The following is a 26129-nucleotide window of genomic DNA, read 5'->3' as shown; positions in this document are numbered from 1 at the left end:
CTCTAGCTGGATCAGGGAGACTGTTACGTTCAATTGTGGTAGGCAGGACAATGGACCCCAATTGTTCCTTCCTTTCTGATGTCTTCACCCAAAAGGAGGGTAGGCAGTTGCTTTCTGCAACTTTTTGCTACAGATGAGATAGTTATGAAGTTGTATTAGACATATGTAGTTTCCTTTTGGGTTGGGCAGGCAACCATTAAAAAAATAGATCTTATTACAGATGAGCAGTCAACAGTGTAAGATAAATTTATTTGCAAAAAGATGGTCAAGTACAGTATCTAGGCAGAATCAACCCATGCTTTTATTTCCATTGCATATAAAAATTTCATATGAAGGTATTTGACGTACAGTACTATCCCATAGGCTGTAAGAGCGGCTAAGAAACCATTGAATTAATTGCAATGTTCACACAATGTGCCACTCTAAAGACATACCCAAAGGAAACAAACCAAATTGAAAACAACAAAAATATTGTTCAGTAATTCTGTTGTTATAGTGTCCCTTTTATACTGTTTAAAACAAAAGCAATCTTATTCCTTTGGGCCAGGGCTGCTAAAATCTACAGTTTGTGTCAAAAAGGAGGCTATTTTTTTTCCTTGAAAAAGAATCTCTCCTTTCACTGAACAGTCACATGCTACAAGGGCTGGGCATTATTGGAATGGTGACGAGGTATCAGATACTACGAAATTACATGATTAAGAACAGCAGCAAGACAACACCTTCAAGACACGGCAAACTCTGCAAAAATTAAAAGTAGAAATGAGAAGTGTTTCAACCGTCTAAAAGGCTACAGTCATTCTTTACACCTATGCTATACATGCACCCACAGAGCCATTTATACGGGACTGAGCTCCAGCTGCTTTGCAGTGCTTGCTAGTAGTGTTGGACGGGGGGGGGGGGCGAGTTCAGGGTCAGTGTTGTATATTTACTGCGCAGTATAAAATTAGGTATAATTGTGAGAGTTGTTGTATTGGTAACAAAAGGGCACATCCCATTTCTTCCTTGAAGTGCATAGGAGGCAACTTCCACGTTTCAGTGGGGTTGTTGATGAACGGTGCCCCAGCCCGGTTGATTAAAGGGCGGTTGTGTTTTTTGGTTTGCTTGTTGTTGTTTTAAAGGGCAAGACACAGCAGCCTACACCAACCTCGTGTCCTTCAGACATTTTGGACCCCAACTCCCGTCATCTCCAGCCAGTGCAACTATGCTACCCAGGACTGATGGGAGTGGTCGTCACAGCACAGCTGGATTTTGATAAAGGCTGGGATAAAGTGATGCCCTTAAGATACATTTTGAAAAGGGGAAAGCACTCTTATCAGGCAGGTGGGATTTATGCCCAAGGTTAGCATTTGGGCTTCCAATAGGAAGCTAGATAAAACCCCGTTGGAATGCAGAGCATCCCAAAGAGGCCGGGACCAGTGTCCCTCGGGGAGGGGGGAGGAAGGGCGGTGGAGATATGCCCAGCCGATGTTCCACAACGACCTTTCTTTCAAATGCAGCAAAACAGAAGAAAATGTTGTTTAAGGTTAAGGCACAGCCCTGGGACCAAAGACCTGCAGCTTTTTAATTTATATAACTATGTACTTTATAATTTTTCTCAACTCTTCCATAAACAAGCTCTAAGGTGATATAGGATATATATTACAGAATGTACAAGGGGGTGGGGGGGTGGGGGAGTATGTATACACAATATTAATTCTCTCACCAAGAGTTTCCAAATATAGCAATACCACCCTGGCAAGGATGATGTTATAATAAGAACTTATAATTTACAATTAACATTACAATATATACATTACAATAAATACATGGTTGTAAACAGAGACAAACAAGACTTATTACAAGTAAGGTCATTTGGTGAGAAAAAAAATATGCATGGCACAAATAAAAAATAAATAAATGGGTTTTAAAAGAATTGTCAAAGCGGCCTGTAAAATTCATTTCATCCTCAAGTTTTTTTTTTAATATAAAAAACCCCAACCTTTTGAATGTGATTTGTTCTACCTATTTTGCCTGATCTTTTTTAAAGGTTTTGTTTTTAGAAGAACGGTGCAGAACCAGAAATTAAAAAGGAACAGACACAGTATTACTGAGAAAAGCAACTTGCAAGCTAAAGTATAGGTGCAAATTCAGATTCCTCTTTCTGTCTTTCCCCCCTCTCTACACAATCCTCAATCGACTTCATTGCATTTCTCTTACGGCAAAAACAAACAAAACAGAAACACAAAGAAAACATGTTAAAACACTTTTTCAAAAGTATTGTGTTGTTGTGTTTAGAGTAGTGTGCTGGCGCTAAAGCACACTTTGGCAAAGTAAAACAAACAAACAAAGATTGTACAGTGCATTCGATCCCTGCCTCTAAACATTATTATGCTTCCTGCCACTTGATTGTCCATGTATATGGGTGTGTATTTTACACAATATGGTGGTTTTTTCATTACCTCTCCTTTTTCTTTGACAGTTTAATCTTACAGGGTACACACTAACCAGAACAATCAACAGACACGAGCCTCCTTAAAACTGAGCATCTTAGAATAACCATTAAAAAAACGTTATTTAAGAGGCCAGACATACCCCTTGCCCTGCTCAGCATTAGACGCCGGCCTTTCCCCAATACTTAAGTCTCTGGCTGGCTCCAGCTAGAGGTTACCCCTGTTCGTAGGATTAAACCTTTATAGTGCAGATAAAATACCCTTCCCGATATATATTGATTTTTGGAATTGATATTGCTTTATTCGTTAAGATTCCAGGCACTCTTGGGGACTAACAAATGTTGACATAGTGAGGGGAGGACAGGAGCCTAGGCTGACAACAACATGGTGAAATTCTTTCATCAACTTCTCCAGTTTTTCCTTCTTCAGTAAAAGCCATCAAGAGCTAAAAGGTAGACGAGACACATTAAAATGCACTTTAAAAAAAATCCCCGTCAGTCAGTGCTTTCATTTAAAATCTGGTATTTAGCAGTGTCCCAAACTTTCCTTGGTTTAGTCAACCAAGTATAATCTGTGGGTTGTATCAAGACGTAAAAGGTCAATCTATTGAAATCAATGGGACTCAAGAGTTAGTTGTGACCTCAACTGGTCTACCTCCAATCCACTGTTTTCATTGGGTCAAAACAGCCTCGTCGTTCAAGCCAAATCTATGCAGGAGGGACTCTGCATAGAAGAGCTGGTCTATGTATGGAGGGAGGGGTGCAGGCAATTGAACGCTCCATGTTGATAAGGCAGCAGATGTTATCATGCATAGTCACAAACATGACTCTAGTCATATTTATGCCCCCAACACCCACTGCAACACAGTCGCAGCGCAGGTCAGAGGCAGATGTGAATTCACACCCACCATCTCCACCACCCTGCAGAATTTTCATCACATACTGGTTGCAGGCTAAGGGCACAATGAGAGACAGAGTTAAATGTACACAAACCCATTAAAATCAATAGCTTTGGTGACATTTAATTCTGTGGTGCATTACAGGCTACATTTCATTCTGCAAATGCTCTGTTATTTTATAGGGTCGTGCATTTCTAGCCCCTAACATAACCTTTACGATTCCATCCTAGACATTTATTCGTTCAACGTGACCTCTCAGTAGGACAGCAAAAGGAGCAAAACAAAAGTCACCGAGTGGACAAAAATGCAAGATCCTTTCTGCAGATTTTTTTTTTAAAGACTATTATATATTTCTTGCCATATTCAAGGTCAAAAGCTGATTTTGTCTGATTTTTAAAGGGGCTGATTTATCGGTGACCTTTTACATTATATTCCCAGCTGTCTTTGCAAAAAGCTACTAAGGGGGATTAATAGGGTGCTTCAGTCTGTTTCTGAAGCAGCAAAGATTCCACTACAAATTGTAAGTACTCTTTGAAGAGGCACAGTCTGTAGCACTGTGTTGTCACAGCAGTCCATATGTCCTCACCCTAAGTATTATTATTTGCTGGTACAGCAAATCTTTGCATACACAACTAGGAGCAGCCTTGTGGGGATGATGTAATTAACAAAGAAAAGGTTTGTATTTACAGCAAGAGTCACATTCATGCTAGCTGTAGACTTGCAAATCCCAGCTCTAATAGGAGTGTCCCCCCAACTTTTCTTTCTTAGGAGCTGCTAATGGAGTTTCATCTTTGTTTTGGAGCTTCCTCGGGATCTCCCCTGCTAACCCTATTCTTTGTTGGAGTCCTCCACCCTCTGGACCCCACGGTAAGGAGTTTGGAGCTCAATACTCAGGGCTGCTGCCATCCAGCAGTGGGTTACAATCCAAATTTTGGGGAAGTGCTACTGCAACGGTCCATTAGATTTTAGAAATTTTATAGTAAGCCCACAGCAATAAAAGCTGGGTCTGCAGCAACCAAGCCATCTCTGAGGACATTTCATGGATGAAATATTGCTGCTTCAGGGAAATTACAGTAAGAAAACCCAGAAATTAATGCCAACAAACAAGTTTTCTGCAACATGGGAGGGGGAAAATGAGCGTTTGATAGCTGTCATTGGTCTAGAACACAGAGTTGTTTTACAACAGCTGAATGAATTGGTATGAAAATCTTAAGTGCAAACAAATATAAAATTGGATTTATCCAGTGTAGCTCATATTTGTACTGAAAACTTGCAAGTTACTCTTTTTTTTGGGGGGGGGAGGAGGAGAAATAATCAGTGGCAGATGAAGTTCTGAGAGTGTTGCATTCTTTTAAATATAATACCTCAATACATTTAATAATAAAAGTAAACTCTACAAAAAGATTTCCATTTTACATATAATACAAAATGCAGACGTCAGTGCAACCCACTGAGTTACACTTTTTTTTTCAGTCATGTGTTAGGAAGACTTGAAATTAGAAAATTATGTGACTTCCACAGCTTCATCTTCCTACTGGTAACAGATTCGTGTTGTGTCCCCATTATTTGAGCTCGATCGCTTTCCGCTAATAACCTTTTGTTCACTCGCTGGTCGCCTTCTGTATATTCTGGTGATGTATGCTACTAATGCCTCTTCTCAAGAAACTAAAAACCAATACAAAACACACACGCACACACAAGCTTTGGACCAGCCGTTACTCCTTTTGAAAACAGCTTGGAGTAGACACTCTCTCTGATTGTATCTGCCAAGTTGAATTCTCGTTAAACTGTTCTTTTTGCAGGTGTTTCCCTTCCTTTGCTCTCTGGATGCTATGAACAATGAACATTTCTGGTTACAATATTCCTGAGTGCCAAACAGGGTAATCAAGGTCAGTTTTTGATCAGCGAACATCTCTTGCAGATGACAGTGAGGCGTGACCATGGCTGTGCCGAGTGACATGCACTTTGGAAACCATTTTTGATTCTTGAAAAGAGAGTAGGAGAGAGAGAAAGCAGAGGGAGCGGCAGAGCCGTCGCACCGTTACGTGTCAGGAGAACGTTCTTCTAGCACACAAGGTTCTGTCTGGCTCTCCTCCTCCACCACTTCCTCTCCAACTTGTTCGTCAAGTGGGATTTCAGTGGACTCTGAGTCTTGGGTGCAAAGAGTCTTGGAGTCACTGCAGCTGGTGTCTTCTTCTACTTGACTCCCACTGTCCTTCTCTGTGTCCGATTCACCATCTTCCTCCAGCGTTAGCTCAAACTGGAATTTATCTGTTTGGCCCTGTCTCCCATCCTCTTGGTCGTCCGGGGCAGGAGATGGACTCTGAGGGATTGTGCTCTGGTACCATTCGCGATTGTCTTCCAGCGTGTCCAAGATGTCTTGGGCATCTGGGTGTACAAGGTCTGCCCAGGTCTCCCAGAGAGGATGAACAATGTAGTCTATAAAACCCACCTGTTGTAATGCAAAATTAGGGGGGAAGAGGTTATTTTCAAAGGAGGAGGAACTACTTTGACCAATTTCCTCTACTAGATTCTGCAATTCTCCCTTCTGTCTCCTGTATCCTATCTTGCAGAGGATCAACTTTGTAGCCTGCCATAATTTCGTTCTCCAAGGGGAGGGATCATTAGGGTCTTCCGATACTACACTGAGCTTGAGACCAGCACAAGTATTTAGAGTTATAAGCTCCAGCCCATAGCTGAGGAGATACATGGGAGCTTACCCCCACCCCAGCGCATTAAACCTTTAACTATTCAAAACCAGAAAATATTTTAATGGTTCTCCAAGTGACTCTGAGCTTCAGTGCAGCATCAGAAGTCGTCCCAGGCTATCCATACTCTTCTCCATAATTCTGTGCTCTGACAAGAGCAAGCAATGTACTTACGGTAAAGTGCCTCAAATTCTAGTTGGTAGACTTTTGTGTACATATCTGCATATCACACTCAAGAGCTGTAGCTCCTTTAGTTAAAAAACCCCCTGTGTATACTTATTTGGGAGTAACTCCATCAAACCCAGTGGTCTTAACTCTGAATAAACTAGGCAGAGGATTGGGGATTGTAATCTGAAGAAGACATGGTGAAAACTGAAGCAGCATATTTTTAATTCCAGATCATTGTTAATATCATTAAATTTGTATACCACCATTCATCTGAAGATCCCAAGGGCAGTTCACAACAGAGAAATATAAAATGCAAAAACAAAAACAAAGCAATAACACCCCCCAAAAAAGTTTTAAAAGCCATAGAACATTAATCAGCCAAATGGCTGGTTGAAGAGAAACTTTTTTGTCTGGCACCTGAAGATAGGTAATGATGTGCCAGGCAGGCAGGCAGGCAGGCTTGTTTATCCAAAACAATTTTGTCTCTGGCTCCACTAATCATTGGCTTTGGCTGGCATGGGGCCCCTGTTTTAAATCATGATTTTTTAAAAATGCAAACCTACACAAAAGACTTAACATTTTCCCAACTAAGTGTTGTATAATGTTCTATCAACCACATTGCATTTAGATTACCTGTGATTTTTCTACTGATGCATTGTGCTTATCACACATGGGGCTGATTTCCATCCCCCTCTCGCGTTCTCGATCTCCCTGCCGAAAGAACTCTTCCATTATTCTATCTGTCCACTGGCGATATAGTTGGAGTGGCTTTGTCGGGTTGCTCAAATCTGCACAGTGTACCATATTTTGCAGAACCTAAAGCAGACAGAAAACACATTTCTCTAGAGAAACCTGTGGAGACAGAGCCCTTTTTCCATTTGCACATTTGACGGGCGTGAAAACAGAATCTCAAAAATACACCAAGTGCAAGGTTTATTCTGAACAGCAAAGGGGTGGTGGGCTGTGTGTTTTTCACACTGACATTAATAGCCTTCCAATTATCTCACATCTACAGCTTCTGCCTGTATTAAAAGGCCAAAAATGCTGTAAGTGCAAGACTGATCCGTTTCAAAGGAGAGTGGCCCCTTAGGCAAACTTAATCAATCTATGAAACTTGGCTGCTTTCAACCATAGGGGAAGATTTCAGCGACTCACAGTGGTCTATGCAAAGCATATTTAGTAGACACAACTGATTTTTTTTGCAGGTAGGAATGACAACCAGTTAAGAAAGCAAGACATGTACGTCTACTGGAATACACACGATGGGAAGATGAGAGGTAATCCAGGTTTATATCACACACAGCAGCATATCTCTCTTACCTGAATCCTGTCTGAATAGTTATCAAGCAGCAGAACTCCAGAGCTAGTCACTTTCTTAGTTTCAACCATCGTTTTCAGATCAGCCAAAAGATTCATATGCTTAGACATATCTGTTGCAAGCACCTTAGAGGAGAAGACGAAGCAATGGATTACTAAAATTATCTTCAAATTTATTCTAGGAGGACTCCCCTGCCAAGTGCCTAAGGGCCCCCGTCCTGCCACTCACCACCTGACCTAGGGCAGGGCCTGACAGGCTCCACAAAGGACTGCTGCCGGACAGAGAGGGCTCCATTTTTGTTTTTAAATTGCTGTTATTTTTTTACCTATGTCACTTTAAACTGTGATATTAATGCTGTATTCTTAGTTTTAGATGTTGATTTATGTGGAAATTGTTTTCCATTTGGTTGTGTATTTTTTTGATGTGGTTTATTTATTGTTTATGACTTTTGTAATTATGTAAATCTTGTCATGTTGTAAGCTGCCTTGAGCGTTGTTTTTAACTGTGGAAAAGCAGCGTACAAATAAAATGATGATGTTGATGATGTGTGGAATTTAATCAGGCATAGTGGCAGCATCTTATACTAAATACCTAGCTATAATCTATACCGACACCAATTCGGAGAGGTTTTGTGGGTGCAGAATAAATGTTTTCTGAGTGTTCCCATGAACAGCCAAACCCAGGGAGAACCACTTTGTGTGGAATAGTTCATAATCACTCATAACTCAGCAGCAGGGTATTTTTTTCAGAACAGGTGGGTAAATTCAAAATGATTATGAGTAAAGACTAAACAAGCTACTGAGAATCTGTTCTGTTAAAATAAAGTTTAAAATGCTTTAGGAAAAAGCACCTTGTGTGCAATTTTAGGTTTTAAATCCTACCAGAAAAGTACAAGGAAGTACGAAGATAGATAGGTACATTCAAATGGCAACTCACTATGTCAATGACCATCTTCCTCAATGATTGCCTTTGCTTTTTTGTCAAGTTCTGGAAAATGTCGCAATTTTCTTCCTGCAGTAACTTGAAGCCCACAGCTAAATGATGGTTTTCCAGGACTGATGAATCGTTGTACATCAAGGCAAGTTCAGAGTCTGTAAGACAGTCACAAGGTAGAACGTTAAGAAAGCCTATATCCCTTTCCTACCTGTCCACAAGTTTTCTTTCTGACTTCTCACAGTTGCAAGATATCCAAAAAGAACAACTTATAATTTACATGGCTGGAACATCACATTGCCTCTCTTGAGCTAGCTCAACAGCTGTTATGTGTAGAATGCCAAAACAACAAAACAAAACCAGAACTGGGTTCAGAAGGCTGCAGGTAACAATATTTGGCAATAGATCTTTCTTCAGCTACAATTGGCTCCACTGTTCTGGAGAACACTAAATGCTTGCATTATGCAGAGGATGTGTTTGCTGCAAGATCTGATCGTGATCATTGATTTCCTCCTGCTCTTGGAATTTTGAAAAACACCTTTCTTCTGAAGGCTTTGCAAAATTTCAGAAGCGAGAGGAAGCCATAACAATCATGATCAAATCTTGCAGCAAAGGCTTACTCTGCATTAATAAGCACTCAGTGAATATCAATACGAATTTTGTCCCCAAAACTCTCCTTTGTGTGCATTATCAGGTCACATTGGGCATAAAGTCCTCCTCCTGCCACTTCTGTCACTGAATATTTGAAGCATGTAGAATTTATGTCTTACTCCTTTAGAACGGTTTCAGGATTTAAACTGCACAGTGATTACCTCCTTGTAAGCAGTTTCTCACTTTCACTGCCTTTTTGTCCCTTTCCCCCCCATGAAGAGCCTATTCTTGTACCAAGTGCACATATATCCTTTCCTTGCATTGGTTTGAAATTCCTGGCTTCCTCCTGCTCACTGCTACCAAAAACTGCGGAGAGACGTCCTATGCTCTCCAAATGCAAACCTCTATCTCGGTCTGTACATGATGACGAAATCAAGTGAAGTACACGCACAAACATCTTGGAACATTTGTGGTAAGAAAAACAAAAACCAGTCAACTTGCATTTATTTACAAACCCCCTAACGAGGCACTCAGTTATAGATGTGTTTCATTCCCTCTATTCAGCCTAGATTCTTCTAGATACAAGACCCGTGAAACACACTGCTTGTCACTGGTTGACATTAATTTCTGCTTATTACAGTTTCCATATCCTAAAGCTAGCTGAGCATCAGTCTGTTTTACTGACTGTCGCTTTGTTTAGGGTGCTGTGGTTTGTTTTTGTAAAGTTTGGCTGAAAAATCCCTGCAGCTCAACCGCATGCCGAAGCTCTTGAGCTCCAATTTATTTTCCCGCAGTCTCGCTCTCCTGTACCAAACACGTGAGCCAAGGAATCTTCCCTCTCGCTCTTTTTCTCCCAGAGGCATAACATGACGGAAAGTGGGAGGGAGACTTTGTTTTGCCAATGAACTCTCCATTTATCTCATAGTCACATGTGAAAGGTTTAAGAATCAAAACCAAAAAAAGTTGCACTTTGTAGAACAGTAACCTCCCACAGTAAATGACTAATTCATAAAATCCTCAAGCTTTTAGTGTTCTGCATTTAAAAAAAATGTATTTTCAATGAGGGAAGCAAGGGTTTTTTGGAGTCTAATAATTATCCAGTTGTCGTGATGTGGCAAGATGCCTGTAATTCCCAGGAACAGTACGCAAACAATTTTTGAACACATTAGCATTTTATGAGTGGCATGCACTGCTTTATGACCAAGATCTCTCTGCGTGGCAGGGAATAGCTTACTTGTATATTAGTGGAAAATCATGTTTCTAAAAATTGCATCTGCACTGATGATGTAATCCAGTGTCTCTCACCTACCCACCCTTAAACTTAATGCACTTTATGCACCCCATTCAAGCGTCCATCTGTTTTGGTGGCCCAGTAGGGAAGTCCGTGGCAATGCTTGGGTGAAAAAGTATACTGGGTTAACTTTATAAAAGTCTGGCCATTGGTCCCCCTCACTCAGTGTTGTCTATGAGTATGAGACTCTTAATCTCAGATTCCTGCATTGCATAAGTTGGTCTCTTCCAACTCTAATTCTATGACTGGCAGTGGGTCTCCAGATTGCGGACAGGATCTCTCCCAGCCCTACCTGGAGATGGGGGGGAACGAACCGTGGACCTTCTACCTGCAAGGCTTGTGCTCCGCAACTGAGCCAGGGCCCTTCCCCAAGGGGTGATCAGTGGGCTGGAGCAAAAAAATATTAGGTTCTTATTATTGAATATCTGGCCTACAGATTTATAGCATTGTTTGTGAAGTTGGATCAGGCCTTCATTGAAAGCTGTAAGACCCTAAGTCCAGAATCTGAAATTAACAAACTGCACCACTGTGGAGGAAGAGTTAAGGGAGCCAACGTTCCGTCCATTACCCACTTTAGACTGCTGCCTCTGTGGCTTTTAGTAAGCACAGCAGCAGCAAAAAAACAAGGAAGTTTTTAGTGTGTGGTTTGTATTGTGTTTTTGCTTTTTTTTATTGGGAGCTGCCCAGAGTGGCTGGGAGAACTCAAGTCAGATGGGTGGCATATAATTAATAGATTACAGTGGTAGCTCGGGTTACATACGCTTCAGGTTACAGACTCCGCTAACCCAGAAATAGTACCTCGGGTTAAGAACTTTGCTTCAGGATGAGAACAGAAATTGTGCAGCAGCGGCGCAGGAGGCCCCATTAGCTAAAGTGGTGCTTCAGGTTAAGAACAGACCTCCAGAACGAATTAAGTTCTTAACCCGAGGTACCACTGTATTATTAATCAACAGAAACAAGAAACAATATGCAATTGATAGTTTGGTAGGGGTCAGTGTGTTATTCGTTTCTGGAGAGGGTTTCATCATGTATTTTGTCCGTTTACATTGCATTTTTATGTTGTGAAGCACCCCGTGATCTGCGGTATACAATTTTAATAAATAAGAAGAACTAGGTCACATACATTAATGCTGCAAAAACACAATACACCTACTTCCACATAAACAAGCAGGCATAAGTTGGTGCATGGTGCTCTTAAATACCTGTGGCACTCCTGATCCTGGACAAAATGAGCCACTCTGGCTTGTTATTTTGTACAACAAAGGCTCTGGGTATGTTTTCTTCAAACAAACCACAAGTGGTAACTGAGGCTTGTTCTTGGCTTACCACTTGTGGTTGGTTTGGGGAAAACCACAAGCCTGGGTTTGGAGGACACAAGAAGCCAAACTATGGTTTGTTTTGCTTGAGGTGGCACGGCCACAGGAGGGGCACCCCCAGGACCTTTCCAGCAGTGGTTCTCAGAGTGCTGTTCATTACCTAAAGCCACAGTTTAAAAAAAAAAAAAAACAAATAAAATCCTACGGCTTTAATGTAATGCGTGAACTGAGCAAGTTTTACCAGAAATAGACCACACTTACTTGTGTTGATAAGAAACTGGTTTGAAACCCCAGGATGATCTACATCATGTATTGCACTGGCAAAAATAGCAGCCAGAATCTCCAGGTCCGTGAACACCGCCTGAGGGGGAAGGAAAAACAGTAAATGGAGAGAAACACTTTTTGATAAAAGACATGTGGCTGGCAAATATGTGTGCACACACACACAAGCGGTGCTGTTGGGATCCTTGCTGGTGGCAGCAGCAGCCAGCAAGTCGTAAAAGCTAGCACAATAGACATCAACTTGCACAACGGGACTTGCCTTTTCTCTTCCCTGCTCTGTAGCCCCCCACGTGCCCTGCCCCCCAAATCTGCTTCAGAAAGTTTGGGGCAGATTTGGGAGGCTGTAGGTGGGAGAGGGGTGACAAAGGAAGAGAAGGCCCCATTGCAAGTTGACGGCTGCTCATGCAATGCTGGATTCACCCATCAGAAAATAAACCAAGGCTGAACTGAAAAGCTGACGCGGAAATACAATTGGGACATTTCACAGCTTCTGTAAAACATGCCTTTTACGCTTCAGTTCAGAGAAAAGCAAACAAAACAGGAACAAAGTCTGTGTCTCTCAAGCTGCCTAGAGAACTTTATGTTATGAGGTAGCATACAAATGGTGGATGCAGATAAATAACAAATAACAGTAGTATTTTTTGCTCCACTGAACTGACTAGAGTATCTTGCAAACAGGTGCTGCAGGATTCCTGCAATAAAGCAAGGGGAAGATTTGATGTCTGTGGATTCCGTGACACAAAGCTTCTGTTTCTGTGAACTTACCTCCAGAGCTGGGGTGGACAACAGCACATGCGTAGACTGTACAACATCTGCAGCATGTATGTTGTTGTGATATGCCACATCTGCATGGTAATGGTCCTCCAGTGTCATCAAATAAGTTATTAACATGTCTGGTTGAATTTTAAATGTTTTTAATAATTCCCGCTCCTGGAATGAAAGAGAGAAAAGATGGCTGCCTTTACAATACATGCAAAGGATGAAAATGGAAAATGGAAAATGGAAGAGTCTCCTTTTGTTACACATACCTGGAAAATAGTGTACATGATGACAGTCAAAGGTCGGTTCGCAGATAATTCAGCTATTTTAAACACCTGGAGGCCCCATTTGTTTACATCTTCTAGTTCCTAAAATGAAACCGAGCAGAAAACAGAATCTAATACCGGGTTTTTCAACGAGGTTTATGCAAAACCGTAACACTGGATTGCTGTTACCAATCCCAGTCATTCTCAGTGTGTCAGCTACCAGTTTTCTAGACTTAAAACAGGGAGGGAGTATCTTGTTCCAGAGAGAGAAATGGAACGGAATTGTTTCACTAGTACACTGATACCCAGTAATAAGAGGGATCAGTGGGAAAGCCTTCAGAAATGCTATACTCTTATTGCTATTCTCCGTGCTTTTGGATGTTCTGAGCACTATAATGGTCAAAGTGGGGAAAGCTTAAGGAATGCCCAAGACTGTTGATCCATCTAGCTCAGGACTGTCAGCACTGACTGGCAGCAGCTCTCCAGGGTTTCAGAATTCCATCCCTACCTGGAGGTGATGGGGAATGAACCTGGAGCCATCTGCATGTTACACCCCTTGCTTGAGGCACTAATGTAGTTCCAATGACAACTCTCCTCAAGGAAAATTGCCATGTCTAGAGTGGGCATGCAGTGAAGTGTAAATAAATACTAATGTGGGCAAACTTATGGATGTGATTTACCGGCTTGTCACATTGCTCCACTATAAGTGAGAAAACCAGCTAGAGAGCAGCATTGCCCTTACCTTGGCCAGAATATCTTCTTGGTCAGTTTTGACTCCAAATTTTGGGATGCTCGAATTGGTTAGGCTGGAGCTGTGCATCAGTTTCTTAACTCCACTGATCTGAGACATCGGCAGTTTCTTTTTCTCTTTCTCTTTCTGTGTAGGAGATGGGATTTCCACTTCATGCTGTTTGTCTATGAAAGGAGGGAGGGTGAAAGAAAATTGTTAATCTGTTTGCATATTAGAACTGTCTTGTAAAAGTTCAGCTCTGAACCAAAGTCAGCCTTTCACAAAACATCCCTACAGTAGATTTATGACTCATAGATATAAAACAAAACAGGAACAGCAAAATCAGCCAGTATAGCTGACTTCATAAAAGATGGCTTCAAATCCAAGATTAGCAATGGATTTGCTATGGCTTTAAACAGATCACTTATTCTCATCAGTCTAATTTTACAACAGCCTTGTAAATAAACTTGCAAAAGGTACTAGCCTGCTTACCAGCACTCCAAAAATACTAGCCTGGTAGGGACTGGCATAGACGAGAGGAATAATTCTGTTCTCTCCTAGCAGCTCACTTGGTTTATATGCTGAACACATAGGAAGGATAGAATGCTCCATCTTTCTTCCATCACTCACTCACATGAAATTCCATGTACTTGACCACATGCAATTTGTTGTTGCATAATAAGGTAGGGACGCGGGTGGTGCTGTGGGTTAAACCACAGAGCCTAGGATTTGCTGATCAGAAGGTCAGCGGTTCGAATCCCTGCGACGAGGTGAGCTCCCATTGCTCAGTCCCTGCTCCTGCCAACCTAGCAGTTCGAAAGCACGTCAAAGTGCAAGTAGATAAATAGGTACCACTCCGGCAGGAAGGTAAACGGCATTTCAGTGCGCTGCTCTGGTTCGCCAGAAGCGGCTTAGTCATGCTGGCCACATGACCCGGAAGCTGTACGCCGGCTCCCTCAGCCAGTAAAGCGAGATGAGCGCCTCTGGCAACCCCAGAGTCGGCCACGACTGGACCTAATGGTCAGGGGTCCCTTACCTTTACCTAATAGGTAAGTGCTTAAATGCAAGGCTGTGTTGCCATCTGTACAACAGGAGGAACAGCAATGGCCACTCAAGAGTTGTGAGAAAAGCAATACTGATTAAAAAGTATTCTGCGTTGGATACAACTACCCAGTTCCATTAGTGGAAGCCAATGCAAGCACTCCAGCTAGCACAACCGGGCTCACAACAACATTGTAATCAAGCTGTTTCAGTAAAATTATCACCTTTGTTTTGAGATTCTCTTCACTGATCTCATCTTTCCCCAAAATAAAAACCAGAAATAACAATGTGGGGGTCAAGAGCATTAATGAGGCGTCTGCATACTGTTTGCTCCACCTAACAACCAACATTAATGCAAAGGGATGCAATATGACCACGGCTACATTTGTGTTTTATTTAGCATGCTTGTTTTTCTCTTATCTCTGTCGCTCTCTTTTTCTGTAACCTTTCCAAGCAGACTAGCACTTACTGGAACAGCAGAGAATCTCTGCAAAGAAGTGAAAATGTCACCAACTTTTAGCCTTGGGCATCCATTCCTTCCCCCTGTACTGCTCCTCTCTTGATCACCAATTAAATAAAACACAGAGGAAAGGAAGAGCACTTGACTGGCACAAACCAACAGTAGCTGAAGAGCAGTGACTCGTGTGCCTTGCCTTGATGTTTATGGCTTCAGTCATATGCACAAAGTTTAGGACCATCATGAGGGAGGATCGTAAAGCGAACTGTCAGATGAACTCAAGTGAAAGGAAGTGTCTGTCCGGAAGATTTTAGATGGGGCATGGAATTCCATGGGTTTTCCTAAGGTTTTGTTCAAAGTGAGCAAGCAGCTAACACTATCCGTGCTGGGCTCCGTTCTGCAGTCTGGAAAATATTTCTCCCTTCCCCTCCCTGCATTCCTTAAACACAAAATTCTTCTTTTAAGAAAGGATTACACAATAGTTTAAGGGCTCCTATCACACCCCTTTCCCAAAGGAAGCAAAGCTCATTGCACTGAAAATTAGGAAATGAATGCAATGTGACCCAGAACCGTGAAGAGAGTGTCACAGCATTAAGGATAATGCAGCGCAAGTCTTTAAGGCTGGGATACAGAATGTGCAGCTCTCAGATATGGTTGTTTTCCAGCTCCCAAATGATATAGGCACGAGATCCTTTGGATTAGATCCGAAACTTCAGTCCTGCTATTTAAACAAGCTGGTCTAACAATGGATCTGTGTTGCTTAACGTAACACAGGATCGAGTCCTGCTTACAGGATAGTTCAATTTATAGGTCTGTGGTGGACACATTTCCTTAGCGTATGCATCTCCCTCACTGCCACAGAAACACAGGCAGACAGTGAAGTCTTGGGTTCTTCAGTGAGTCATAGCGAGAAAATCCTCCTATGTAGGTCATCTCTGCCGGCAATCTTATTCCAGCTTCCCCACCCCCCACCCCGAGTTTCTGAAACTAAACTTATCCCTTCTTTCTCCAGGGGGTCAGTTTGCATTTTTTAGTACAGAAAGTATTGATCTGATGTGTGATCTTTCCTATTCTAATTAATTCAAGAGGGTTCTGGGATCTTCTCTGTGTGAAACAAGTAGAAGGTTCATGGTGTTTGGGTTATTCCTTCAGAGAAGCCGAGTACAGCTGATTTAAACTGGTTCTGTTTTCTCCTTTAGTCAAGGTCAGCCTTTCTCAACCTGTGGGTCCCCAGATGTTGTTGGACTACAACTCCCATCACCCCTAGCTAGCAAGGCCAGAGCTCAGGGATGATGGGAGTTGTAGTCCGACAACATCTGGGGAGCCACAGGTTGAGAACCACTGGTCAAGGTCATGCTGACTATCAAAGTAAGGCCAGAAGGAGCCTGGGTTTCCCTTTCCCTTTCTATCTCTTTTCCTTCTGGTGTGGTGTTCTGTATATAGAGTTAAGGTTTAGTTTTATTGTAAGTTTAAGTTAAGTCTGCTGCAGCTGGGTTTCTTATGGACAGTGCCAATCCTGAATGTATTGGATTTGTGACCATTATGCTCATTTGCCTTCAGTAGCAGTAAAGCTCTGCCGGATGAAATATTAATTGCCTCTGATCTATTTTTTTTGGAATCCTGCAACATGTTTAAGTTTTACTCTGCTAACTATACTGTACACTGGCTCAATATTCAGTAGAATTTCATGACACAGGGTTCAGTTTTAGAGATCACCTACATTTTTCAAAGGCTTAGAGCCGAGTTTTGTTTTATAAAGGATTTGTTTCGGGTGTATCTATACTAAATAGGAAAAGGTATTTAGTTTTTAAGCCACAGCGAACAGAACCAAGTTCTGGTCTAGCAAATTCGGACACAAAATGGTCTCCCTCTTCACGTTTCCCTAATAATCAACATAATTTTAAGTTGGCCAGCTGTGTCTTGGCAATGGTTTATATAAGCTGCAGGAAAGCACAACAGGCTGCCCATTAAGTTGAGCGCAAGCCCATATCTCAAGAGCACAAGAGTGCTGACCTCTTGCACCAGTGCTCTGCTCAGTCCCACCAATGGCCAGCTGTTTGTGATGCCACAAAAGTGAGTGATGTAGGAAGAGCAGGGCACTGTGCAGGCTTAATGGTCCTCGAGTAACAATGCCTTCTTCTTTTGTTGGCACGAGTGTGAACTAGTATGACACAAGCGTGATCACACGTACCATGTGGGTGGTTTATATATCTCTCCTCTACATATAATAACCTCCTCGTTTTCCCCCAAGCTGCTTCTCGGGGGTGGGCAATTCTATGGAACAGTATGCAGAGGGCCGCAGTAGGGTGGGGAGATTTGTTTTGCTTAGCAGGACTGTAAGCAATTCTGCTCATTCAAAGCTACCACTGGACACAACCCAAAGACTGAAGGGGGTATATCAATTTATACTTCTTTACCAAACCACAGGATGCAAGTAATACTTTAGAGAAAAACCATGACTGTGCCAGAAGATTTAGGCTGAAATCCCAAGAAGCAAGACAGTGGGGGGGGGGGGCAGAATTGTGCACACAGAGTTTTGTTCGATGCTGCAACTTCCCTCTGCTAAAATGGTAAGCCATTTTAAAAACTGAACAGCGGTGGGAACTGCAGCAGTATCAACATCAGCTGAAGGTATAAAGCACTATCAGAATTGGTCAGTTGGACCATGCTTACTCAGAAGTAAGTCCTACTTACTGTTCAATGGGATTTACACCATGGTAAGAGAGTTTAGGCTTGCAGCTGCCGTGTTTAATTTGTCTTTAGATAGATGCTTAGATAGATACATAGATAGGGAGTATTTAGCAAACGAGACTATATTAAACAAGTAGCACCTGCAAGAAAATGTTGCAGGGTTTCCCTCCAGGATATTCCATTCCATTTCCAACTTAAAACAGCCAGTCAGGATTCAGGGGCCAATGAGTACACTCAGTCCTCACTGGGGCTTTGTGGGAAGGGGATGGAGACGTCTGAATATTTCTGTACTTCTGCAAACCTTGGGGTACCCAAGATTGCTGTTGTGTGTGAGAGTGCCATGATTAGCAATGATGCTTTTGAATAGATAAGCAATGATGCTTTTGAACACAGATTGTCAAATAATACATCACAATACTCTATTTTAGCGTGAAAGGGAACAGTATTTGAGAACTCTGTCCAATTGAACTTTGTGAACACAACAGGGACATATTCAATGTAAAGGAAAGAGTGTGTGGAAAAATAAAACAGGGCACTGAATTTTATTTAACCAATAGTGATTTATATGCATACGTTTGAAAAATACTGCAGTTAAACCAACAGCACAGGATATGAATTTTCATAAACTTTCCATCTGGATGTTACTGGTGGAGAGGAAGGAAAAGCACAAGAAACAGCACAAAGAGTACTAGTGTCCATAATCGTAAGCTTACCTAAAAAGGTGTTGGATATATATTCAGAGACCTGATTGCCCGATCGGCTCATTTCAGATAAGTGGGTTAGCTCCCGGTTGAGCATTCTTTTAAACTGCAAAGAAAAGCAAAAACAGGACATGTCAATAGGCAAGAATTGAAGTCTTTGCAATGAGAAAATTCAGTGTTCTTTTTAATATTAGGCATATTCAAACATTTAATTCAGCAAACCAGCTTACTTCAATGGGCATAATGCAGAGTCAAATGGTATTTCCAGGAGAAATACATTATTCTACTTAATGTTATATAAACAGATGCTGAAAACAAACTGTGGGGACGATGGCAGACAGATCAAATAACGCTGCAAATGTACTAGATTTTAATTTTGGGGGGGAGGGGGATTACTGCCATTCAAATATTTATACACACCCACACCCACTTTTGTCCTACAGAAGAAAGAAAACAATATTCTTGGCTTCTCATATTCCTAGGCCATATTTTTGTATTTTGATATGAAGTGCACTTTTCAAAAAGCCATCACATAAATTGAAAAATGTCAACCCTGCACGATTTCAAGTATCCTTGTTGGAAAGAGTATGAAAAAGATCAAAAGCTCTCATCCGCTCACTAAAAAAACTAAGCACCGTCCGTCCCCCCCCTCCAATGCTATGGAAACTGGAGCACTCTTCATTTTTTGTTTGTGGATATAGCTTTCTCACAAAGAACAGAGCATCTCTGGCATTTTAAAAACAAGATCATGAAACTGGAGATACAGCAGCCCACTGCAAGTATCAACTGACAAAGCCCTCCAACTGATACTCCTGTGATGTTCTGCCTACCACGCTCATATGCAATATTTAATTATTATTATCCTGAGCTGCAAAACTTTATTTTGTGCTTTGGTAACAGGTTTGCAATCACGTGTTTGTGTAATTTTGAAGACTACAGTATCTGGGAGCTAGGTTGATATAGCAGCTTGTGCTGCAACAGCTACCCTTACTGCAAGGGAGAAAATCCATTTCTGCAACCCCCTAGCTCAGCTTTCCCCAGGCTGAAGTTCTCCAGCAGCACAGTGCACTGGAAGAAAGAGTTCCAAGCCTCCAGAATCTTAATATAGGCACAAGGGTCCAGGGAGAGCTGACATGATTCATGCTCCAAGGAAGTTCCCTTTGGCAGTCCCTTCGGACTTGAAATGGCATTCATGTTAGCTGCTGGTTAGATGATGCGGAGAGGGCGCAATGAGGCCAACTCCTAGCAACTTAAACAAGGAGTCCGTGGGTCCAATCCTATGATCTGGGGGGGCATGAACAGAAGAAGAGAGAAAGACTAGGGCAGGGGATGGGGAGAAAAATTCCATATTGTGGTTTCTAGGTGGACAAACATGTTTGCTAGGCCATTAGGGAAATGGACGCTGGCTTGGATAGCTCAGTCGGTAGAGAATGAACAAGACTCTTATTCTCAGGGGCTGTGGGTTCGAGCCCCACATCTGGCAAAAGATTCCTGCATTGCAGGGGGTTGGACTACATAATCCTTGTGGTCCAAACTCTACGATTCTATGAATTAACAAATCACCAAACATTTCCATAGGCAGCAAAGACAGCCACCACACTTAACAGAAACGGGCCATTGGTGCTTTTCCATTTCCACCTGGCAGCGAGGGGCTGCTCCCCCATGTGACATAAAACAGGATGTGCGCCTTTCCCCTGTTCCTAGGGGTGTTTTCACACATGAGGCTTGGAAACAGCTCGTCAGGTTATGAATGGAAAACCTGCACTGGCCAAAATGTACATTTGCATGGCAAATGCCCCTCCCTCCAACGCTGTCTCCAAGCTTGAGAACATTGAGCACGGTTTCTCAAACTCCTTGTCTACCACTTCTCTCTGATATCTATTTCCCCATACAAACTGCATAACTTGAAAACAAAAGGGGGGGGAATTATGTGGGGGAAATGAGAGAAAATGGGCCAGGGTACATGCTTTGAAAGCAGTCTTTTTGCTCAGCCACTCTCATTTGCTCTTTTAAATTTACATGGCTCTGCTTCTTTCATTTGTCATGTTTGCTTTAGCCTGCAAATGAGGAGCATATCTACCTGTTTCCTGGGCAGCGCTTATTTGATACAATATGAATGTCCTTCTTTGAGCAAATGCACAAGGTAGGAGAGGGTCCCCATCAGTGCTTATTTCATGACAGCCAAGAGAACCTTCCCATTTTGGAGTAGAGGCAGGCAGCGGTTTGTTTCAATCCCTGGTGTTTTCCCGAAGGCACATCCATAAAGGGCCTCAGAAATGTTCCAGGCAAAGACTGGCACATGCAAATTTCTCTCTGCAACTGGGGAACTATCCCCAGCAGCAGATGGCTACAAGGGGTCTTTAATTCTGAGCAAGGGCGGACATATGCATGTTACACTACCTTTGATTTCTCATTAAAGGGGGCATTGTGGGATATAAATATGGTTGGTCAATCCAGCTGCTGGCCCTCCTCCGAGTGCTGAGCCAGGCGGGGAAATGATGACACGGGGCCCCGGGGCAAGCATCAGTAGTGGACCTCTCAGGGTGCTGGGCGATGGCGCCTAAGAGCACCGGGAACTGTAGCTGTGAGAGGTAAACTATAGTTCCCAGGATTTTTTAGGAGAGAAAATTACTTGTGCTTTAAATGTATGGGGCCTATTCAGCACAATACTGCAATCCTATAGAACCTCTCCTGGAAGTAATCCCTATTGAAATTCAATGATACTATTTCTCAAGTAGGCAAGCGTAGGATTGTGCTGTAAGGCTACAATCCTTTGCACATTTATCTAAGCCTTGTTGAATTCAGCAGGATGTACTTCCAAGTAACTGCTTTTAACTCCTACCTACTTCAATGGGACTTTGCATCTATAGCAAATTTTAAAAGGGATTCAATCCCTTTCTCTCCAGATGTAAAATGCATTTCTTGTCAAAACACAATGATGCAAAACTGATCCATTGGAAAATCAACTGCTTACATTTTTTTAATGATTCAGCAAAAAAGCCTGCACAGATAAAGATTCCCTCTACCTGCAAGCCAGCAAAACTCATGCACTAAGCTTGGAAAAATAAAGCAGAGAAAAGTGTGTTTGTGTGTATAATCTCTTAAGCAAAAATCACCAACAAAACCAAACACCAGTACAACGATATATTATTAAACACATATATTAAACTGCCTCATCAATTGAGGTTCTTACTCTGCTTGCTAAGATTTAATTAACAATAGTGCATGCACTTGAAAACTCAGTGCCACAATTAATGTCAGTGTGTATAACTGCAAACTGCATGTGGGGGTGACTGGCCAGAACAAACTTCAGTATTACAATAGGGAGTGTTGAATACCCCCCCTGTTTTTTTGGTGGGGGTGGGGGGATGGGTTGCTTGCAGCTGGCTACCCCACCCCCCGCTGGTTCTATCAAATCTGTATATCCACAGAGCTCAGGGCGGCACACTTGCAGATTATCCCATGTTGGGGGCTTGCCCAAGCAGGCGAACTTCCCAAGGCCACCCAGTGACCTTCAAAGAAGAGTAGGGATTATGAGAACCCAGGCTTGCCTAGCAGAGTCTTCTCCAACCTTGTGCCCGCCTTCCTGGTAGTTTCTGACACCAAGCCTCATCGGCCTCAGCCAGTGTGGCCAATGGCCAGGGACAATGGGAGTGGTGGTTCAAAAGATCTGGAGGGCATCTGGTTGGAGAAAGCTTTCTTAGTCCAAATCCAGCAGCCCGAACCACATAGGCTCTCTGTACTACTTGCTATATAGAGCTAACCAACTATCTGTTGTTCGGCATTGAATGCAGAAGCAGCGCATGCACACGACAGGTTGCTGGATGGGGAATTCTACACAGAGCAGCCTTTTGCTGGGAAATCCATGTGCGAAAGCCTGATTTCTTTTGCACACAGAATTCTCCTTGCTGACTTGGGATATTCATCTGTTCTTGACCAAGTGAGAATGGCATCGTTCCTTGGGGGCAAAGTATTGCGAGTACTTGGAAGACAGAACCCTCAGGATCCTGAACAAAGTAGAAGGCCCCTCTAACAATATAACATAAACAGAGCACTTGTAATATTCGAAAACAAGTTATCTGGCATATGGGAAAACCAGTTCTTGAAAAGAGAATTGTTCGAAATTCTGGAAACAAAACATATTGGGTTGAGGTGAGTGTGGTCTGCTTTAGAATCAAAGTGCCTGGTGACCTAAATAGCTTATATCCAAGTTGAGCATTCTAAGACATCTTTGTTGGTCCTAAGCCAATACTGCAATTGATTTAACAATATGATGCATTTAACTGAAGCTCACCGATTGTATTTTACTGGACCATTAAAGAACACACTGTATGAATATCAAGGAAAAGAGGATAATGTGGAAGTGTTACATGGGCATATAATTAAGGAACAACCCAGAGAAGATATACATGTCCCTCCACCCTACTCCGTGATTTACTCCGGGAATCTAGCACAGCATTTTATGCTGCATGTGATGAATAAATCAGTATACCTGCTAGTGTGAAGAGAGAGAAAAGCCTATTTGGCTTTCTTTTATAGAAGCTTTGTAAATCAAGACTGATTTTCAGCATGTATAAATTGTAAGACAGGTCAACATTCAGGGAAGACCATTTTCCGCCTCCCATCATTTCAGATGAGATTTAATCAACAGAAGCTGTGTGTCACACACAGGAAACCAGAATATGCTGTTAAAACACATCCTTGGAAACAGAGATCTACGTTGTGATCAGAAAGCATTATGAATGCATGCATTCAGCCATTATTAGTCACACAATCTATTTAACTAAGTTCCTCTTGGTTAATGGAATATGGCACAATAGTTCTAATCTGATATTCGCCAAAAAGCAGACTTCAACTTTATTATAGGCATAATCAGGCAAGACTGAAAAATGAAGGATCTCTTTCCACAGCTATCAGCTAGATATTACAAGCTATTCTAATATACCAATACAGTCTCAGTCTATAATGCAAAGAAAAACAACCACAGCTTTCAAATGATTATTTCCACAATCTTGTTTTTTTCATAATTATGCTTTCAAATCAGACAAACGTGGTTAAAAAGTAAAAAAAAAGACATTCCTACCTTTATGTAGCCCCAAGACACTGAGAGTAAATAGTTTGCTTCGGGCATTTTTGATTTTTTTTAGGGTTACCAATTTAAAACAGAATTTTCCAGTCCTCTGCTGTTACTGAGATAACAGGGGAAAGTATGCTGGATTCTTTTAAATGAATTTTGCTTTTCAGTTTGTTAGTTTTGTTGATCTATTGATTCCCTGCTATTAGGTACACAAGAGAATATCTAACTGGCATTCCAGTTGTGAGATCTTCTGGTTATATAAGAGCCATTTGCAAAATTCCAAAGTGCAGTAAAATTCAAGGACTTGGTTGGAAAGACATATTTCACCAGCTGAAGAGAAATCTGAAGAGCGGAAAGAGATCTGCATATTTCCAGAACACCACGACTTAATGAATTATGTATGCCAAGATGCTCAGCTGCTGAAAGAGACTTGTTCTATATCAACAGCCTACCAAAGAAGAATCTGCAGGGAAGCTACAACCAGTGTCAAGTAATCCCTCCCATTAATCTCAGATAAGAGCCAATCACGTCCCTGCCGAAATATATAAAAGCAGAAGAGAAAGCCATGACATGTGTGTGCTAGTTTCTGATTGGGCAGCATAGGTGAATCTCTTGGGGAAAGGGTAGTTCTCTTCTTTTGCGCTAAATGCCATTTAATAATGGCTTCCCTGCAGCATTACCTCTGTGCAGACATGATTAATTAGCTGAACTTTTGTGTGTGTCTGTGAGTGTGTCTCAGTAGCATTTACTAGCTCAGTGAGAGGGGCTCATTGCACCCATTCAACGAGGCAGAAGTGACTGCTCAGCTCAGGCTAAATGTCATTGGCTTATTAAGCTCACTGCATTTTTTATTTTAAAAGCAGCACATTTTCCAGAGGACTTTATTTATTTTTAAACAGCCAAACGTGATGAAAACCCTTGCAAAACTGTTTAGCTAAGTCTCCAGTGCAGCAATTCTACTGCATTTCAATCTGACAGCATCCATATTGCATTGTTAGGTGTGTACACACAGCCTCTGGTCAGCCTGGTAGCTCACATACAGTATGTCCCCCAAAAAGGGGGAAATTAGATAGGAGCACTTAGAGGAGTATCAACACTGTACTACATTTCAAACCAGGTGCAAGCATTTCGTGAAGCAGTATGAACAAAGAAATCAGAGTCAACAAAAGAGTTGCCGTAGCACTGCAGCTTCCCCTCTTTGCGTCATCACAAACAGAATCAATTTACAGAGGGATGGCCGTTGTCAGTGTGCTGCAGGGAACTCGGCACAGAATCCGGCAACACCTTAAAGACCAACTTCTTCACTGCATCGTAAGATCTCAGAGATTGCATCTCTCTCCATCAGCTGAACGAAGCATTAACTTCAGTGTTACCAATTTATGAAACCATCCACGAGGGATTTTTATATGTGTGTTACTAATGTCCACTGAAATTAGGCCAAAGAGCAAACGGCACTCTCCATTTGTGATACATCTAGTGAGAATACAATGTGCTGCAAGAGTTATATTTCTTTCAGAAACACGTTTTGCTTAACTAAATATTTAGTATTTAGTACAGTGGTACCTCGGGTTAAGTACTTAATTCGTTCCGGAGGTCCATTCTTAACCTGAAACTGTTCTTAACCTGAGGTACCACTTTAGCTAATGGGGCCTCCCGCTGCCGCCGCATGATTTCTGTTCTCATCCTGAAGCAAAGTTCTTAACCTGAGGTACTATTTCTGGGTTAGCGGAGTCTGTAACCAGAAGCGTATGTAACCTGAAGCATATTTAACCCGAGGTACCACTGTAGTGAGTTTCTTAGTACATAAATGTGTTGTGGAAGACACCTTTGCATCTACCTTGCTCTCCACCTCGCACCCACAACCCCATCCTGGCACCAATTCTGCTGGGTGCCCTTCTTGGCCCTCCATGACCAGCTGCTGCCATTGCCACATGAACTGGCTTCCCTCAGGCAGGCAAGCAAAGGCCCCAAGAAATTTTCAGGTTGAGTCTCTCTCTCTCGTGCGCGCTCTCTCTCTCCCCTTTGTGTGCCTTCCTTATTAAAGGGGGTGCACCCCACTTTACGCAATTTCACTTATGCACGTGGGGCCCCAGAACATAACCCCCACATAAGTGTGGGGGCGTTGTCTGTAATTCCCCAAAATGAAAATGTTGCCATGCACAATCATAAAGAAAGTTTGCATCTTCCCCAATAAAAATTTCAGTGTGCTGAATGCCAGACCATGATATACAAGTGAGCCTAGGGTTTATCCCCCCCATAACCTGTACATGCCCTGATTAAATATTACAGTGGTACCTTGGGTTAAGAACTTTGCTTCAGGATGAGAACAGAAATCGTGCAGCGGTTTAGCATTCAAGTGAATCAGCTCTACGTAATCCTGAGCCCCAAAATTTACAACCCCCATCTATGTATGCTTACCGAGAAGTTAGTCCTACTGAATTTAATAGGACTTTTCCGCAGGGAATCACAGATT

At 42.2% G+C, this 26129-nt stretch overlaps 1 protein-coding gene and 1 long non-coding RNA gene across 13 annotated transcripts in view; one reads left to right on the top strand and one right to left on the bottom strand.

Moving 5' to 3' along the window:
• Nucleotides 1-230: 230 nt before the first annotated feature.
• The window catches only part of PDE4D (phosphodiesterase 4D), a 624753-nt gene continuing 598854 nt past the window's right edge, over nucleotides 231-26129 (bottom strand). For 11 of the 12 annotated variants that reach the window (XM_083465254.1, XM_083465252.1, XM_083465253.1 and 8 more), the window contains 9 exons: nucleotides 18592-18685; nucleotides 13702-13874; nucleotides 12963-13061; nucleotides 12700-12864; nucleotides 11914-12013; nucleotides 8458-8612; nucleotides 7524-7646; nucleotides 6837-7019; nucleotides 231-5779 (listed from right to left, as the gene is read on the bottom strand). In XM_083465254.1, coding sequence (XP_083321380.1) covers nucleotides 5369-5779; nucleotides 6837-7019; nucleotides 7524-7646; nucleotides 8458-8612; nucleotides 11914-12013; nucleotides 12700-12864; nucleotides 12963-13061; nucleotides 13702-13874; nucleotides 18592-18685 — 1503 coding nt within the window. In that variant the 3' untranslated portion in view covers nucleotides 231-5368. Of the gene's footprint in view, nucleotides 5780-6836; nucleotides 7020-7523; nucleotides 7647-8457; nucleotides 8613-11913; nucleotides 12014-12699; nucleotides 12865-12962; nucleotides 13062-13701; nucleotides 13875-18591; nucleotides 18686-23662; nucleotides 24078-26129 lie in introns of those variants that run through there. The other variant, XM_083465250.1, reaches the window with a different exon arrangement.
• LOC310688785 lies at nucleotides 7026-12721 on the top strand. Its single transcript, XR_014517180.1, has 4 exons — nucleotides 7026-7480; nucleotides 7703-8839; nucleotides 9325-9517; nucleotides 12613-12721. It is a non-coding gene; the product is annotated as an uncharacterized lncRNA (long non-coding RNA).

This window comes from Podarcis liolepis, assembly GCF_965112155.1.
Source record: "Podarcis liolepis genome assembly, chromosome: 11".
NCBI lineage: Eukaryota > Metazoa > Chordata > Lepidosauria > Squamata > Lacertidae > Podarcis > Podarcis liolepis.
The sequence above is the reverse complement of the archived record's forward strand: the minus strand, read 5'-3'. Positions and strand labels throughout refer to the sequence as shown.